This window comes from Eptatretus burgeri, chromosome 5 (genome assembly GCF_056783735.1).
Source record: "Eptatretus burgeri isolate ZD-2024b chromosome 5, Ebu_testis_v1, whole genome shotgun sequence".
Lineage (NCBI taxonomy): Eukaryota > Metazoa > Chordata > Myxini > Myxiniformes > Myxinidae > Eptatretus > Eptatretus burgeri.
In genome coordinates this window covers 52,163,165-52,182,873 of record NC_140965.1, presented here as the reverse complement: position 1 = coordinate 52,182,873, position 19,709 = coordinate 52,163,165, and the positions used below count along the sequence as shown (strand labels likewise).

Here is a 19,709-nt window from a genome sequence, read left to right as displayed (position 1 = left end):
CATTTGGTGGAATTGTATTTGTGTGCTTCCCGTGTGCCGCGAATAAATGTGCTTTTATTGTTGAACTGTTCTCCCGCTTCGCTTCGTCTTTTCCCCCATTGAACCCTCATCTTGCTTCACGTAAAGGGTTGGTAGTGGGCTGAATACGCCCGATAATTAATCGAACCGTCGAGGTCGACGATAACACCGCTCGGTTATTCTGATAGTACGGAACGGGTCGCTTAAGTGGCCCGTGTCCGAAGTCGACCTGCGGCGAGGTGCGATCGCCCGGTCTACCCTCCGCGTGGGTACTTAGGTAGGTCGAATTTGGCGAGCAACCCTATCCCACGCGGGGGCTGATTGGCTCGATCGCGGTGAGACCGAAAGGTCCACCCGTGACTGGTTCCCGGCGTTAGTCCGAGAGGGTCACGACTGGATTGTCCGTCCGGTGGGCGACGTGCTGCGATTCGAGTTACGTGGCCGTCCGCACGCCGGCGGGCGCGAATCCGCAACAATATGTATATACGTATATATGTATATACGTATATATGTATATACGTATATATGTATATACGTATATATGTATATACGTATATATGTATATACGTATATATGTATATACGTATATATGTATATACGTATATATGTATATATGTATATATGTATATATATATATATATATATATATATATATATATATATATATATATATATATATATATATATATATATATATATATATATATATATATATATATATATATATATATATATATATATATATATATATTGTTACGGCTGTGGAAATTCGCAGAACACCATAAAGGTTCCTTAGATGAGTTATCCCGGTAAGTGAGTGTTCAGATAGGTTTCCCCACCCTTGTTTCGAGGGGATTCTTCGTATTCACCGGGCTATGACCTCTTTGAGGTAGGTTTTTCTGTTGCTGTCGTTATTTTGGACCGACCATATCACGACCACCATTACAGCAACCAACTTCGCCCCCCAAAGAACCACAACGCCAACAACAACCATCACCAACCACGCCACAATGCCAACCACGCTACAATCGCCACAGCAAGTATGCCACCATCTAACCATCTTCACCGCTATGCCAGCTATCAAACACCATCCTCCACAAACCACGCTACAACTCTTTCCGCATCGAAAATCGTCTGAGAACGCGAGTAAAAAGACCAAGAAAAGAAACCTCCAATGCTGCGCGGGTTTTTTCCGCCTTTTTTTCTCCGCGTTTGGTGTGAGTGGAAGGGCGAGGCAGCTCGCTCGCGATTGGTGGCTACGAGGAATGAGGCGCTAGGAGCTGAGGAATGCCCCTTTTCGAGAAGTTTCTCGAAAAGGCTCGAAGGGAGGCAGAGCCGAAAACGGGGAGGGGCGAAGTGCTGAGCCCAGGGGATATAAGGCGGACAGCACGCAAGCTTCCTCTCTTGGTCTTCGGGGTGGCCTTTATCCGTCTTTCTTTGGTGGTTTTCGAGCTGGAACTTGGTTCTTGGTGTTTTGAGTTGGTGTTCGTGTGGTCCGAGGCTGGGGTCGCTGGTGTGGTTCAAGCTCGTGTGGATCGGGGCTTTGGTGGTTTTGCCTTCTGGGGCAGACGTCAATGAGGTGCTGCCTTTCTCTCTGGGCGCAAAGTCCTGAGGGTTGTGTGTGAATGACCAGCTCTGCTGCGCAGTCGGGAGGAGAGTACCGTAGAGACCTCGCCGACCACTGAGGTACCTCGAGGGTGCAGGTAACCAGCGTCAGTTTCGTGAAGCCCATTCGGTCAGCCAGGCTCCATGTTTATAAAGGTCCACGGACCCAGTCTGCCATCCTCGTCTTTGGGGATAGCCTTTTCTTTTGGGCTTTTGAATGAATGTTGTTGTGGTGCCGTCTGCCAAGTAAAAACTGTATAAGTGACTGTACATAATAGATAGATGGTATTAGGTCTTTCCTTTGCATTGTGTTTGGCTGTATAGTTGCATGCGTATGTCCCGCAATCTTCATAAATGAACTACATGCATGTTTTGCTTTTGTTCCCTATTCGCCTGCATATGTTTTGTCTCAATAAATGTGCCTGGTTTGAATGTATCCCGTTCATAGCGTCCTCTTTCCCCTATTGAAAATGCCATCTTGCATCACGGAATAAATAGTGGGGTTTCAAACACCCGTCAAATAGAATCGGATCCGGCGAGGTCGGCGATAATACCCGCTCGGTTATCACTGCAGAATGGAATGGACTGCTTAAGCGGTTCGTGTCCCAAGCCGACCTGCATCGAGGTACGGCCTCCCGGTCAGCTCCCCGCGCAGGTACTTAGGTATATCGGATTCGGCGAGTGACCCTATCTTGCACGGGTAGACAATTCGCACAGCCGTGATGGGGTTGAAGACCCACCCGTGACAGGGTCCCGGCGTTAGCTCCGGAAAGTCACGACTGAATTGTCCGTCCGGTGGGCGACGCGGTTGCGATTAGAGGTACGTGGCCAATCGCACGCCGGCGAGCGCAATTTCATTACAATATATACACACACATATATATATATATATATATATATATATATATATATATATATATATATATATATATATATATATATATATATATATATATATATATATATATATATATATATATATATATATATATATATATGCATATACATATATATATATATATATATATGTATATACATATATATATATATATATATATGTATATGCATATATATATATATATATATATATATGCATATACATATATATATGTATATATATATATATATATGTATATATATATATATATATGTATATATATATATATATATATATATGTATATATATATATATATATATATATATATATATATATATATATATATATATATATATATTTGATGCATAAAAAGATGGAAGAGCATAAATGAAAGCGAATGGAAGCGTATCGGACAGACGGCAGGGTGGGGAGCAACATGTCGACATTCCGACATTGGATAAATGGATGAATATGACTTACGAGAAGAGCCTGCAATTAGCTATCAGGTCGAGAGGGTTTATGCAGTGATGGGGGTACCAATCAGAAGTGGTGAATCGAAGGTTCAGGAGTACGAACACTTGCTGTATTATGATGCATTTCAAATTCCTTCGTTTTGTTTGATGGAAGATGAGGAAATGTTGAAATGATTCAATTCCCGGCTTAGCTGTTGTATTTTGGGCATGTGATTTTTCTTGCCTCGCATTTGTCTGGCAATTTCTGTGATTAATAGCAACCTGGTATGTGCTGCTTAAGTCCTGTGCTCCTGGTTTCTGAAGTGTAAGCACATATGAAGAGACATTTTATCCACTGCTAGAACTGCAGAAATATTTTGTTACTAAAATCTCAATTATTTCATTTTACTTCCATGTCATTAAAATTGTGCATGTAAGTGGGTTCATAACAATTTGCCAAAAATGCTGACTAATCAATGATCATTAATGCTTTCATTTTTTTTTTTTGTAGAACTCCAAGATATCATGCAGGAAGCTGGCAAGCCGAGGTGAGATTTTTAATTTCATAAATTCTATATCCCTTTCAACATTGTTGCTTGCTGCTTACCCCCACCCTCCCCTCACCAAACCCCCACTCTTTCTATCCTCGAATTGTCGCAAGGATCCATTGCTTTTGACATGGTTGTAGCTCGATACAACTCTTATGATGGTTCCTTGTTTAAATAAAAGCAAACAGAAATTTGAATTTGCAGGCTGTTATGCTTTAACTGTTTGGCCTGGTGAGACTGCCGACGGATCTTGGCCCACATCTCTGTTTGTGCTTGCAATTGATTTTATCCCTCTCTGTGCCACTTCTATCTCTATGTGTTTGTGCTGCCACAGACTAGTCTAGGCTTTCTAAGTGCTAACTATGCTCCTGGGAATCGGCTCTGAGATTGCGGTAAAGGGGGCTGCTGATATTTCTCACCCTCCCAATGCCGTTTGCTTATCAAACACCTTTTTGCTGGAAACTGCATGAGTCTTCTACCAAGGGCTTTAAATGCACCTCACTTTAACTTTGGTTTTCCCTTTGGAAATGTGAAGCTGCTTTTCTTTTGGGTTTTAGTTAAAGGATCATGCTGGGAATGTCTTTCTCTGGCTTCAAACACTATTCTGTATATTACATCTCAATAATTTCTAGCAGCTTTACTGGCAGGAAACCACAGGTCACTTGGGCCTCGAGAATCTTTACCCAGTGTCTCGTGAAGCGAGGCCATTCCTGGGGTGGGGCATACATGTTGTACCTCAAATCCCTGGCTGCCTAACCAGAGTTCGTTTCTCACCTTAGCCGCCGTTGCATTGAATCAGCTAACCACAACACACATTACGACAGCACGCAAGGGCAACGGAGACTTCCCTGAAACAGGTTAGAACTTCGCCATTGCCCCTTTTTTGAAGCCGTTGTTCATCGCCTTCCCTCCATCAGTTGTTCCTCCATCTATTTCTTTGATCACCCAAAGTTTGCTGAAAAAAATCCAAAGCGGATTCTCCTTCATTCACAGCTCCGCATCCATCTGAGAAGCGATCTTTCAGAATTATCGTTCTTCCTCGGTTACCGCATTGCCTTCCAGCCTCTCCATTGGCCTTGGATCTGATTCCATTGGCTCGACTGCCGTGCGCAGACTTCCCAGCTTGTTCCTTCGTTTTAATCATGCATCCATCTTTCACCATTCCAAATGCTGCGTCCTGTATTTAATCATCCTTATTTCTTGCTTTCTTTTTGGTGCATGTATTTTGTACCACTCCAGCTGCTTCCCCATCCCAACAGCTTGCAAATGGCAATATTATTTGCTTAGATCAATGATTTAATCGTATACATCGGTGCTCTGCATAGACTTTACTTCAACATTAGTCTGAGAAATCCCAGCTTTGAATTGAGAAGCCCTCCAGGAGTGCAATGGCTTCAGATTAAATGTTGGTGTTTGCATTGACTCTGGAAGTTTCAAAAAATATGATTTAAAAAGGCCTAAATGACTTTGTTTTTCAAATTCAACTTCCATTTTCAGGATTTTATTATTATTATTATTATTATTGTGATTATTGCTTATTAATTTACTCCAAGCATGATATTTTGTGCGGTACCCTTGCTATTCAAGAGTTTTCTCATTTGTATTTTGGTGTCAAAGGGGGTTTGGGGGAGGAAAAGCATAATCCCGGTGTGGAACACTCAAATCAAGTCGCTTTCAAAAACAGAAAGTTTTACAACTCGTAAATAGATGTGAGACTCGGAGGCTGCAGACTTGGCAGGCTACTTTATTCAAATCATAGGATTGAAGTTTTTAAACGGGGACCTTACAACAACTCATTTAAAAGTCATCGTAAAAATAATTAGTTGTAGTGACACATTAAATGACATCTCCTTTGAAAGAAGGGGTTGGGGGAGAGGGGGGAAGTTAAAGTAATTAAAAAGGAAAAGCACAGATTGGCCTGAGATAAAACCTGTGAGACAGGGTAACATTCTCAGTTTGGTGTGTAAGAATTTAAGATTGTGAAACCACTCAACTAGGCTCTTGAGATTCGGCATCGATGCTCAGAACTCAACTTGACCCTTGGAATTCTGGATTTGACCGGACACTTGAACCTTGAGACCCGAGTCTCGGTGAACCTTTCCTTTTTCTTGCACATGTTCCCTTTTCTCCTATTTGTTCTTACTCCGATTTATCTTCCATATTTTGGGTTAGTTTGTTTATTTATTTATCATCTCCCCCACACACCTCTTTTTTCTCTTTATTTGTTTCCTTATTATACCCCCTTTTCTCCCAGTTCTAGTACCCTTGACTTTTAACTCTGAGACTATGATCCTCTCTTTTATGAGTTGTCAAATTGAGTCATTCCCACCCCACTTGCACCTGATCCCTCACTTGCCTCTGATGCACACACCTCTGACCCACTGCCACCCGATACCACCTGTCAACGTTATCCGCCTCTCTTTTTTGCTCCGGCGAAGGGTTAATGCCTGAAACAGGCATTCTCCTTTCTTCCCACGGTGCTTAGCATACTTCGATCAATGTTCTGTTGATTCCATCCATTATTCTACCTGATCCTCAATGCAGATTGATACTCGCCTTCATGATTAAGACTAGTTTTCCATTATGTCCCATCTATAAACTTTTAAACCCAACAATATATTTCAAATTAAAGAGTACAGCTTCAGGAAAATACACATTATTGTTCCAATGATTGAATACAAACATGTTAATTCCTCCTCATTCCTTGTTTGCAAACCTTCCCTTTCTAAACAGACATTGAAAACGTCTTTCTTTTTTTTTTTTAGTTTGTTTGTTTTTAATTACCTTGAGAATAAAAAGTTTAGGTTTGGTTTGGCCTTAATGGATCTGGATTTCTTATTATATTCAGTGAGCCTTCTCCACACGGATAAAATAAAACTATTTTCAAGGAATCGGGGAATTTTTACAAGTGTGATGCAATTCAAAATGTGTCATTCTTTCAAAATTGCTTCTGAAGCATATATGCATGTATTGTGCATTTTAAAATGAGTACAATGAAGGAAGATGGCTTAGCCATAGCCTAATTCTGAAGGTTTTATGAGCAAAGATCTCATTAATGAAGGTCTTGTGGATTTTTCTAACCCCTCTGACATTTCTCTTCATTGCAGTGACACGGAATGCTGAGGGCCCCAGCACAGAGCTGCAAAGTGGGAACACAATGCGAGTTGCAGGCGTCATTGCGGGCATTCTGGCCGTCGTCCTACTCCTCCTTGCATGCATCCTCTACGTAAAGCGCAGGTGGGAGACCACCCCCACCCCCTTTTTCGTTTTATTTTGAGATTTCCGTCGACAATCTTTAAGAAAACAATTTCAAAGTCTATGCCGTTTATGAGACAGTCCGTATTTCCAAGCCTGATGTGGTCTCTCAAAACAAGTGGTCTTTGATTTGAGGGATATTCTATAGACGCCATGCATGTAGTGAAAGCAACAAAATTCAAATCATTAGGCACTTCTATTAATTTTTGCATCAAAACAAACGACTTAATCCTTTAGGAATATGGTGTCTTTGATAGTAATTGTCTGTCATTCATTTTAATTATCTCAAGCTACCGGAGCGAGCGTTTTTCTGAAACTTGAGGTGTTGAAATTGATCAAATTTTGTGGTCCCTGGTCTTAACATTGACCAGATTTCATGGATGTTTGTAACACGTAACAGCTCGTCGCTCTTTGCAGGTGGTTATTGCAGGAAAATGCATCTGTGTATTAAGTAGGTGGTTTGAAATGAGAGTGGTCACTCATTTCAGGGGTCTCTCAAGGTAGGATCCACTGTATTTCCACTACGCTTCAGCTTATGAGGCTGAGAGAAATCCCCCAAGAACCCAACGTTTAGATTATGCAAATTTAGCAAAAAAAAAAATCTGATATTTTGTTTGTTTATTTATTTATGTGCAGATGGTTGCATCGCCGCACGAATGTTTAAAAAAAATCACATTTGCAAATTAATTTCTCACTCCACTGCATTTTCTGTCCATTTTCTTTCTCCTTTCATCACAATTCCCATTTCACCCACTGTTACAGAGTCCCTGCAGCCACAAATTTTCTTGCGATTATCATATAATAAGAGCCAGAGGTCCTGCAGGTAAATCAGTTATTAATGCTACTGTTTAAATGTATGGGCTGGCAAAATGGTCCGTATGATTTTAAAGGTTACGTAACAGCTGAAGTTATGGAAGGGTTTCTTTGCTGCATCACATCTTCTAATGACTTGACTGCTAAATATGAATGTAAGTATGAGATACAAGCTCAATATTACATGCTTTATTGCAAGATAAACACGAGGCCACTTTGAATATGCCACGGAGCCTTACCCGTATGTTTGCTTTAAAAAAACACAATCATCTTTCTTAATCACACAACATTGCCATACTTTCATGATTACCATTGGCAGCTTCACGAAAGAGCATTTTAAAACCATATTGTTGGTGTCTGTTTTTGTGTTATCTTGGTTTGAAGAGCGTGCTGTTGTCCCGGTGATTCTCGAAAAGAGGTGACATGGTGGTGCGCATTGAAAGGGGCATATTGATGAGAATGTTGACATTTCTTTGTGCTCATGGGTGCAATGTAAGGATCGAAACCATGAATCTTTATGCAGAACTTTCCTCCTCGATTTTTTTTCCCCACCAGCTCAGTGATGAACTGCAGCCCCCCCACCCCACCCCCCCATAATCCCCTACCCTCGCAAGCTCATCATCTGTTTGTGTAAGGCTCTGGAGCACTTCACTCGAATACAAAGCAGAAGCTTTGCTTTGCCCAGGCACATAAGCTTTACACTTAAAATTTCGGAGCAAGCTCTTTCGATGAAACTCAAAGTAATGAAACTCAAAGTCCAGCTAGTTTCAAGTACATGTATTTATGTATGTATGCATTTTGGTCCAGGGAAGCAAGAAGCTCTACTTTGATATTTGTAAATGTTTCACCCTAACAGAACTTAATATTTGGTACAGAAACCTTTGTTTGCAATTACAGAGATCAGACGTTTCCTATAGTTCTTAACCAGGTTTGCACAGACTGCAGCAGGGATTTTGGCCCACTCCTCCATACAGATCTTCTCCAGATCCTTCAGGTTTCAGGGCTGTTGCTGGGCAACACAGACTTTCAGCTCCCTCCAAAGATTTTCTATTGGGTTCAGGTCTGGAGACTGGCTAGGCCACTCCAGGACCTTGAGATGCTTCTTACAGAGCCACTCCTTAGTTGCCCTGGCTGTGTGTTTCGAGTCGTTGTCATGCTGGAAGACCCAGCCACGCCCCATCTTCAATGCTCTTGTTGAGGGAAGGAGGTTGTTGGCCAAGATCTCGCGATACATGGCCCCATCCATCCTCCCCTCAATACGGTGCAGTCGTCCTGCCCCCTTTGCAGAAAAGCATCCCCAAAGAATGATGTTTCCACCTCCATGATTCACGGTTGGGATGGTGTTCTTGGGGTTGTACTCATCCTTCTTCTTCCTCCAAACACGGCAAGTGGAGTTTAAACCAAAAATCTCTATTTTGGTCTCATCAGACCACATGACCTTCTCCCATTCCTCCTCTGGATCATCCAGATGATCATTGGCAAACTTCAGACGGGCCTGGACATGCGCTGGCTTGAGCAGAGGGACCTTGCGTGCGCTGCAGGATTTTAATCCATGACTGCGTAGTGTGTTACTTATGGTTTTCTTTGATACTGTGGTCCCAGCTCTCTTCAGGTCATTGACCAGGTCCTGCCGTGTAGTTCTGGGCTGATCCCTCACCTTTCTCATCATCATTGAGGCTCCACGAGGTGAGATCTTGCATGGAGCCCCAGACCGAGGGAGATTGACTGTTATCTTGAACTTCTTCCATTTTCTAATCATTGTGCCAACAGCTGTTGCCTTCTCACCAAGCTGCTTGCCTATTGTCCTGTAGCCCGTCCCAGCTTTGTGCAAGTCTACAATTTTGTCCCTGATGCCCTAAGACAGCTCTCTGGTCTTGCCCATTGTGGAGAGGTTGGAGTCTGATTGAGTGTGGACAGCTGTCTTTTATGCAGATAACGAGTTCAAACAGGTGCAGTTAATACAGGTAATGAGTGGAGAATGGGAGGGATTATTAAAGACAAAACTAACAGGTCTGTGAGAGCCGGAATTCTTACTGGTTGGTCGGTGATCAAATACTTATTTCATGCAATAAAATGCAAATTAATTATTTAAAAATCATACAATATGATTTTCAGGATTTGTGTTTTCGATTCCGTCTTTCACAGTTGAAGTGTACCTATGATAAAAATTACAGACCTCTATGTGCTTTGTAAGTGGGAAAACATGCAAAATCGGCAGTGTATCAAATACTTGTTCTCCCCTCTGTATATATGTATATTCCCTCACATCCCCTCAGGGCATGATGACCCTCCAATGTGGGAAAGCATTTTCTCAATCTTTCTTAAGTTTCTTTTTTATTTTTGGCATGAAATGTAAACATTTCTTGAAGTACAGAGGACTTGGATTTTCACCAAAGTAAATAAGTAACTGCACAAAAGCAGTTTTGTGCTCAAACCTATGTTGTTGCCAATCACAAAGAATTCAAAAACACGTTTTAAAAAAAATCCTTTTGCAATTATTTTGCACAGTGGCCATAAAAGCAACCATAATTTCCATTTTATATAAACAGAGAAAATAGCAACATACTCATGACAGAGGGGGAGTGGGAGCAAGAGAGAGGGAGAGAGAGAGAGAGAGAGAGAGAGAGAGAGAGAGAGAGAGAGAGAGAGAGAGAGAGAGAGAGAGAGAGAGAGAGAGAGAGAGAGAGAGAGAGAGAGAGAGAGAGAGAGAGAGAGAGAACGAGAGAGAGAACGAGAGAGAGAACGAGAGAGAGAACGAGAGAGAGAACGAGAGAGAGAACGAGAGAGAGAACGAGAGAGAGAACGAGAGAGAGAACGAGAGAGAGAACGAGAGAGAGAACGAGAGAGAGAACGAGAGAACGAGAACATTGGAAGCACAGTAAACTTGCAAGTAAGTGGTTTGGATCGGGTATGGTAAATGGGAATAGAAAGTATCGTGGGTAGGGATGGGCGATGATGGTGGTGCACCTTTTGATTGAAACCCTGGAGAGAAGAGTGAGATCAAATATTTTCTGTGATACTGTTTCACAAACAGGAGAGAGATGGAATAAAGAAGTGGAGGTGTGCTGCAAGCCTGGATTTTGGGATCAGTTTAAATAGAAGGCGGTTAGTGGAAGAATGTGTGCATCTCAGGTGGAGTTGCGTATGGTTTGATGTCTGAGAAAGCAGAGGAAGCTCAACTTGAGAAGAGGTGGGGAAAATGAGATAATGAATATGTTTTCAGAGTGGGAACAATAGGCCTTGTGCTTTGGCCTCATCATCCAGGATACAAATAATGTTGAGCTTTAGATTGTACAGATTCCAGGAGAGATAGATGTGATGCCAAGGTATCAGCCCATAGGTGAGATTAGTATTCCACTGAGCTCCACATAAAGGCCTTGTGGGCTATAAGTAAGTTTGATGTTCCCAAAGAATGATTGAATGACTTAAGATGTCCAGTCTGCAGCTGGCTTTAGAAGTCAGCTTTTTCGATTATGATCTGCCCATAAGAGATCATGGCTAACTGTGATGTCTAGAAGTTCAAGAGACTGAACCTGCTCTATTGGCTGACCATGAAAATAAGTGGATGTAAGATGCTCTGGAGCAACATTGTAAAACTTTGATTTGTCATGATTGAAGGATACATTTATCAGACCAGCATATAATCGATTCCAGTTCAGCAGAGAGTGATATTGCTGGCAACTACCTATCAGTTGACTGAGGGTACTATTCAACACAGTGGTGTCATCTGCATAAAAGAAGAGGCTTTTTCAGAGCACTGGAGAGATTATTTATTTTGATAAGGAACAAGACTGGGCCAAATAAACTGCCTTGAGGCAATCCAGCATCCAATGGGAGAGAAGAAAAGAGGGTCCCATTGATAGCAACATGTTGATTGTGTGAGTGGAGGAAGTCAGAAGTCCAGGTATTAATGCGGCCTTGTGTGTCACACGCAGTGGGCTTTGTCGAGCAATGAAGGATGCTGGACTGTCAAATACCTGAGATATGTCAAGGAGACAGTCTTTTCCTCTTGTTTTGAGATTTAGAGCCTCCGATCATTGCTGAGAAAGAAGTGGAAGCATGTGTATTGCACATTGTTCAATGACTGGGACAGAATTCAAACTGATGGTTCGAGACTAGGCAGTTTGGAAAGACGAAAGACTTGCCATCTTGCAGCATTGCTGAATTTCATGAGTTTGTTTGTATTTGGAATTCAGATTACTCACCTGCAGTTGAAGGGATCTGTTTTTGCACTCTTCTTGTGGATGGGAGTGATGGCAGGGGCCTTCCTGGCAAAGAGGAGGGAGCCAAATCAGGACAGGCTGAAGAGAGCAGACAAATGAAAGTAACAGCAGCCGAGCAGGATTGGTGACCATGAAAACTGATGCATTCTCGGGAGGGACAAGGCACCGTCAACACTTTGTGGAAGAAAACTGGTTGGAGAGTTGCCGGCCTCAAGATTATGAAGATTACATTTTCTGGCTTGTGTGTATGTATTGACACACTTGTTGCAAGTTTTACAGTGCGAGGTAAAGTTGACTTCAGTTGGGTTCACCTTCCATGTTGAGCAAGCAAGCTGCTTGACTGCAAATTCCTCCTCACTGACCAATGACAAATGGATTCGGTGTACCAATGCTAAGGGTTTGTGAGCAAACCACAAGAGAAACAAGAAACAGAAAGGAAGAACAAGCAACAGCATGGGATGGGGGAAAATGGAAAGTTCAGCAAAGGGAGATTAAACATTTTCAAATATCATTTAAAAGTTTTGATTCGTTAAAATGTTTGGTAAAGAAAGAGATGTGGAATGAGCAAAGGAGAGTAATGGGGAAGAATGAGATGAATTTCTGTGGATTTTTTTTTTTCTGAGAAGTTCCGAGTTTATAAAGGTGAATAAATCATAAAGATATCAGAGTAGGACGCAAAGGAGAGATGAAAGAATGAAGGAAGTGAGACTGTGGAGGGATTATGACTCATGAGCATGAGACCTTGCCAAGGCCAATACAAAAGCTAACTCAAAATTAACATGACGGGACCGATTAAGAATGGACAACAAGTCCACAACAGAGTCATGATACATTAACAGAACAAGAAGCAAATTACAACAGTTAGACAAGACAAATCCAATTCGGTAAACTTAGCTTCAGAAGAGGATCTCACAGATCTGAGAACCACCTGCACTCATGAATAAACCTATTGGGACCATACTCTATGCAGAGCATTGGTGCTGCTTAGGCACAATCCTGGACGGGTCGCCACTCCGACACAGTATACCAGCATGCTGGCACTCATTTTGCCGACCTCGGAAGGATGACAGGCAGAGTCAACCCCACCTGGTATTAATTCAACAGCTGAGCGGGATTTGAAATCAGGACCCAAGGATCCAAAGCCCGCCACCCGAACCATTAAGCCAACACCACAACTCATGAAGAAACCGCAACCAGATGTTTAATAATTAAGCAATTTTTATTTACACAATTTATTTTTTTTAATCTACTGATTTTTTTTTTCCTAGTAATAGGACTTATTGAATGCAAATCTGAGAGAAGTTGGGGTCAAAGGTAAAGTTTGCAATTTGGAAAGGCGTTTTGCCCCCATTTTCCAGTGGATAAAGTGTTCACAGCAATTCAAATTATCCAATAGCAGTTTGAGTGGAAATAAATTTCTTAATAAACGCATACGACAGATTCCGAAGTTCTTTCTTACATCAAATTTAGTATTGATCATAACTGAGAGTAATTTTTGTCATGTATCCCACTATTAATTTGCAATTTGTCACTGTCAATTTGACACCAACACAATTTTTTTTTATTACAGACCATAATGGGCATCAAAAAGCCACATATCAAATAAACAGTTTCAAATGGAGCATCTCGCCGCCATTAGAACGTGTAAATTACATCAGATGTGGCAATAAATACGAAGTGTTGCTCCCAGCTTGGCGGCTCGATGACAGAAGATGCCCTTTGTATTTTTGTTATCTCCATCCCTACCCCATTCAGAATCCCGTGCGGGCACGGGTCTAATTGCCGGTGCAACATTAACCCATTAATACCATTGTGGTGTCAGGAAATCACATAAATAATTAACGGTGCACAGGGCAAGGCAGCAAAATAGCTATGAAATAAATTTTCCAACAAATAGGATTGTTCAGAAAGACAAGTATCCGAGTACAAATTTTAGGGAGAGATGAATTTGAGCCAAAATATGCTAAATTAAATTGTTGATTAGTTTTTGTGAATGCATTTTCACCCTTCTCACATATGGAGATAACCTCACAAAGGAAATCTTGAATGCATTCAACATTGTGTTTTTTATTTATTTATTATTATTTTCCTTGGCTCATTTTGCAGAAAGGAGGAGCACTCATACGTTTGAGCATTTTGCAAATGTTTCGGTAGTCGAGTGATTACAGCCCTAATTGTCAGACATCCCTCTGCTGAGGGTTTAATTTCCATGGCTACTCAATGTGACGGTGTCAGCTGAACGTCAGGCCTGGCTTTCCAGTTCATGAAAAGTTTTTGGAGCATTCCTACACTTTTTGAACTGTGAACCCCAAATCATGGGATATGGTGCATGATGATGACACATTTGAGCACTTTATGATGGATGCAAGTGTACGGAAATTTGTCGTATAGGTAAAGGGATCAAAACTTTTCTCTGTTGCACACTCAAGGTACTGGATATAAACTCCTGAAAGTGTTGTGTTGTCTGTTTTGTTTTGATTAAATAATTTCACTGGGAGTTCTTCTGGTATCAAAACCATAATCTATTACCATTTTTTGATGATGATTAATGACTTGATTTATGACTTGTTCTATTAAGTATGGCATAATAAAAATAGATCATGTAAGTATTGCTGTTATGTACAACTAATGAAGCTCATATAATAGGGATAACAGACACAAAATAGGCAAAAAGGAAAACAGGAGAACAACTGCATATATGGATGGACCATAACACAAGGGGAATATTACAGGTGAAGCGTGGAAGCAGGGTCTCTGTGGGTGCAGTAGTGCTCAGATTTAGAAAAGGAAGAGACGACAGGATGTCTGTTGACAACAGACATGAACTCCCAGAGGAAAGAGCCTGAGATGACAGACAAAGAATATTGTAACACATACAAGAGAAGAGAGGGATGAATGAATGGAAGTGAGCATTAAGTTTAGACTTGGGGAGAGTAACGACGAAAGGGCTTCTGGTGGAATATGTATAATCTGGAGTGGAAGTTATTGGACTGTGAGGTGAGAAGCCAGCAGGAGCAAGGCCAGAATAATTAGTAAAAAAAAATAACCACAGTGCCACCATCCTGCCTGCAGTCAGCAAGATGCATGATACTCAGCATCCTACCACGAGACCACCATTTACAAGGAGAGCCTTAGATTCCATGACCTTAAGGGATGAGAGAATGAGCTAGTGGGGTCATGATGGAAAGCAGCAGTACCATTATATGGGGCATGCAATATTCGGTGATATCAGATGAAGGCCTTGAACGGTGTTATAAGGTATGACAGCAGAGGAAAGACTTTTCCCTGCAGCTAATTCTGAAGAGGCTTTGGAGACCAGCTTGGAGATGTGATCCACTGAAGACTGGTTATAGCTGATAATGAGGCCCCAGAAGCTCGAGATAATGTGGTCAGCCTCCAACCCAAACCCTCCCAGAGGCTGACCAATTGCAGCTGTCTTGGCCCGGCACAGAGAAATCGCAAGCTGTCTAATGGAGATGTGGCTCAATAATTCCTTCTCTAACTTTATAATGTTTAAGCACAGGAAAGCCCAGTAATCAAAGGATTTCGAGAACAACATTTCTTTCAATAAGGGCAACAACAAGATTATGCACTCATATTATTCAATCATTTTTGACTATCATGCTTTCTTTTTTTTTTTTTCTTTATCTTTTTGAAAGTGATGCATGTGATTAAGATAACACAAAGAAAACGAGTTATTAAGGCAAGAGTGGGAGTTGAAACAATCATTTAATAATATCTTGTATCTGCTCGAAGGCCTTATTCATTTCAAGTTGTCCCATATGATCATTAAGTTATTCTGACTTTTGGATATCCAAAACCTCCAGAGAGAACCTACAACCATTGAAGCAAAACAGTGATACTTTGACAACTTAATCAATTGTACTCGCATGGTGTCAGGCCATTGTCATCTCATTTTAATTGTGTTCATTATGTCCACCGATGACGGCTTGGTGGGGTGACACGGTCAAACATTTTAAGAGGAACACTGTGATGTATGTACATATTATTGTATCACGACTGGCACGATAGCTTTGACTCTTTTGAGGTACACACACTCACCTCTGACCTGTATAGCCTGGGTTTGAATCCCATCCCAGCTATAAACTGCCATCCTTGCGTTTCACATTTCGAGTGACACATAAATATATGTGCCAGCCATCAAAAGGACATTTAGCAAGATGACCCATCTGCCTCTACTGATCATTAGTCGACATTAAATATCCTTTGGTGTCTTTCGCCAAGAAGAGGAGGAGAGTTATCGTCAGCACATTAGACAAAGTACTACTTCCTACCCTGACTAACTGCCGGGAAGATAAACCATTCTTCGATAACCCTTTGCAAAGGGGCTGTGATGACACCAACCCTTTGTCAAGAGTATAATATGTGAGTGTTTTGAAAAGTAATGCCCTTGTTGTTTTTCTCAAAAACAGGTAAAGACATTTGAATGAAACAAATCACAGTCTGCACATTAGTTCTTTCCAGCATTGGTTGTGAAGTTTAGTGTTTCTGACACAAGATGTCTCAGTCCTACGTTAGTCAAGATGTTGTCAGTGCTGTGACGCATCCAGCGTTCGAGATTAGAGTTGGGATGACTGACAGGGAGATGAGAGTTGGGTGCACCATTATGATCCTGAGAGTAAGAGACTGTCAATGGAACCACCACGAAAGGATCACCAGCCCCATCTTGGCTCGGTCAGATTTTCATCTCTTCCACAAACTTAAGGAACACCTTTGTGGAGAACGTTTTTCTTCCGATGATAATATCAAGGCCACTGTTTAGTCAGCAGGATGCACAGTTCTATCGTGACGGCATCATAAAACTACCTGACCGTTGGCATTAATGTATCGACTGGAGTGGTGATTATGTTGAGAAATATATATGCACCATTGTGGAATAATAAAGCCATCCAATAACCTCACCTGTTTTTGGAGAGAAATACATGGAGGCATTGCTTTTCAACACAGCCTCATACATTGACGAGGACGATGACAAAGCTTCATCATACAAGGTATTTTAATGGCTTTGGATTTTGTCGACTTTACCCAGCAAAACAAAACTTCATTTGTTTTATATCTTATATTGATTCCATAAATTGCCTTAAAATTCAGTGGAAACATCTCAGAATATCCTACAATGGCAGTGTCAATCCGATCTCGTGAATTATATGGGAATGTGGTTAATTTTAGGAGTGCGGTTGTACAGGTGCGTGGACCATTTGAATTCCTTAATTTAATATCACAAGGGTTTCTAAAATAGACAGACACATCCTTAATTGTTTTCAGGTTGTTTTTTTTTTTAGATTTGGATAATGAAATTGCAAGGAATGATAGTTTGTTTCCAATAACTTCAAATCGACACATTTCCATCAAAGTTATACTGTATGTGACATTGTCTGAACGATCCCACTGGCCATTTGGAGAATTCTTAATATTCTCTTTTCTCTGGGAATGCAAAAGCTCTCCTTTATTATTTATTTTCTTCTCTCTTCCATGTGTAATGCTTTCTGATTAACCCATACCTGCTTTTTAAGCAGTGAGAGCCACTGTTTTACAGTGTATATGGCTGTTCACCCTCACTCTGCTTCACCACATTCTCTTCCTATTGGCAGGCGGACCTATCATTCTTACTCCTATTACTTGTGAGTAATGACACCCACAACCACTGGCACACCACCTTCTAACCCCACCACCCCATCGCATGCTGCTGCAATTGCTTGTGTGTTCCATGTGAACTTGCTGAAAACTACGTTTCTGCAGAACGTCCGCCAGTCTGTGGCCATTTGTCTGTCTCTCTGGCTGTCTGACTGGCCATCTGTAATGCCCCCTTCTGACTATCTCTTCAGTCCCTCTTGGACCGTCTCTCTCTCTCTCTCTCTCTCTCTCTCTCTCTCTCTCTCTCTCTCTCTCTCTCTCTCTCTCTCTCTCTCTCTCTCTCTCTCTCTCTCTCTCTCTCTCTCTCTCTCTCTCTCTCTCTCTCTCTCTCTCTCTCTATCTATCTATCTATCTATCTATCTATCTATCTATCTATCTATCTATCTATCTATCTATCTATCTATCTATCTATCTATCTATCTATATATATATATATATATATATATATATATATATATATATATATATATATATATATATATATATATATATATATATATATATATATCTCTCTCTCTCTCTCTCTCTCTCTATATATATATATATATATATATATATATATCTCTCTCTCTCTCTCTATATCTATATCTCTCTATCTCTATATCTCTCTATATCTATATCTCTCTCTCTCTCTCTCTCTCTCTCTCTCTCTCTCTCTCTCTCTCTCTCTCTCTCTCTCTCTCGCTCTCTCTCTCTCTCTCTCTCTCTCTCTGTCTCCCTTTCCCTCTTTCTTTCCTTCTCTTTCTCTTGAACTTGATCTCTCTCCCCCTTTTTCCCTGTACTGTTCTTTCATTTATATTATTTGCTTTTCTCATTCTGTCTATCCATCTTTTGCTCTTTATTTCTATTCTGGAAACAGAGTCAGGTTTAAAACTACAGCCATACTGTGAGATTTTATTTGGCAATGCAACCGAATTGTGCAGGAACTGCTGCCATTACTGTTATGTGCAGTGTTTGCTATAAATTTAATTTGGCCACACACTGTGGTTTGCATCGACCAAGCTGTCGGAAGCTGGACAATTTTGGTTGGTTTTAATCCCCAATTTTACCTCCACTGTCATCGTTTACGAGACATCATTTTGTAAGAATATATTTGCATTGCTCGGGTTAAAGGAATCTTAAAGTCTGCTGTTTCACGAGTGCCTGCCTTGCCAAAACTGGTTACCTTGCTAAAACCAGTTATCATGTTTGTTGTGATCATTTCTTTTCTACAGTCTGTATATTACTTTTCTAGTATTTACACATGACGCACAGCAAGCTCATAATTGCAGATAAAATCACAGGAAAGTTGGCCAACTCATGGCAATATATATTTGCAGAGATATGTCAAGATCAACCAGAGGTGATCCAACGACTGATACGTAACATAAATGGGAAGAAAACGTGAAATCTTACCCTTATTTTTACTTTTCTTCAATTATTTTATTTTTCATTCGTTTTTATCCTTCATTTTTCCTCTTTTCTTTCTGTGAATCATGTCATTAAGCTGTGTGCACAATCGTGGTCCTCTTGATAAAATGGTACAAAGAAACTGAAGTCAGAAGAAACCAGAGTAAAGCAAATTTGGACAAAATAGCAACCAAGACAAACCTTTTTGTTTGATCCATTGCCTTTTTGTGCTTTAGTATAGCTAACAGAAAAACGTATACCAATAAGCCCATTTAGCTTTCTTTTATTTTGTCTCTAAATTATCCTTCATTTTTCAAGAAAAAAGCTTAAAACCACAAACAAACTCATTCCAAACGAGCAACAGCACTGCCAAAGTCCAGTGAGAAAGCTTTGTTTTGGCCTTGTCTGCAGTGCGCTGCATGTCCGTATACGATGCGGGTTCATGGCTTGAATCCAATGCAAGCACTTTTTGAGCTCTGTGTAAATGAGGGGTGGCACAATCATGCCAAAGCCAAAGCTAATCTACTTTCACGCTCTAATCTCACCAGGATATTCTCACACACTCCTCTGTGAAGGCGGTAAGTGTTTTGTGTCAAATAGTTGTACAACTATGATGTCAGAATCAACAACATTAAAGCTGTTAATTATTGTATACACTTGTGATTAATATCATACTTCTGCATTTTGGGATCATGATGAGGTTAAATGGAAAATATGTGTTTTATTTCACCAGCCTCCAGCAAGAGCTCGCTGATTCGATGTTATTTAAATGATCATGATGATGATTATCAAGTCAGATCTGACAGGATGGTTTCGGGATAGCACACTTACCTTTTGAGTTGTCGAGCCTGGGTTTGATTACCAGTTCGACAA

At 40.8% G+C, this 19,709-nt stretch overlaps 1 protein-coding gene across 1 annotated transcript in view; it reads left to right on the top strand.

Annotated features, from left to right (window-relative positions):
- Positions 1-19,709, top strand: part of LOC147026436 (receptor-type tyrosine-protein phosphatase mu-like) — a 458,466-nt gene that overhangs the window by 289,288 nt on the left and 149,469 nt on the right. Inside the window, exons 15-17 of the mRNA XM_085883577.1 lie at positions 3,465-3,501; positions 6,609-6,738; positions 17,405-17,434. Of these exons, the coding sequence (XP_085739703.1) occupies positions 3,465-3,501; positions 6,609-6,738; positions 17,405-17,434 (197 nt within the window). The remainder of the gene's footprint in view (positions 1-3,464; positions 3,502-6,608; positions 6,739-17,404; positions 17,435-19,709) is intronic.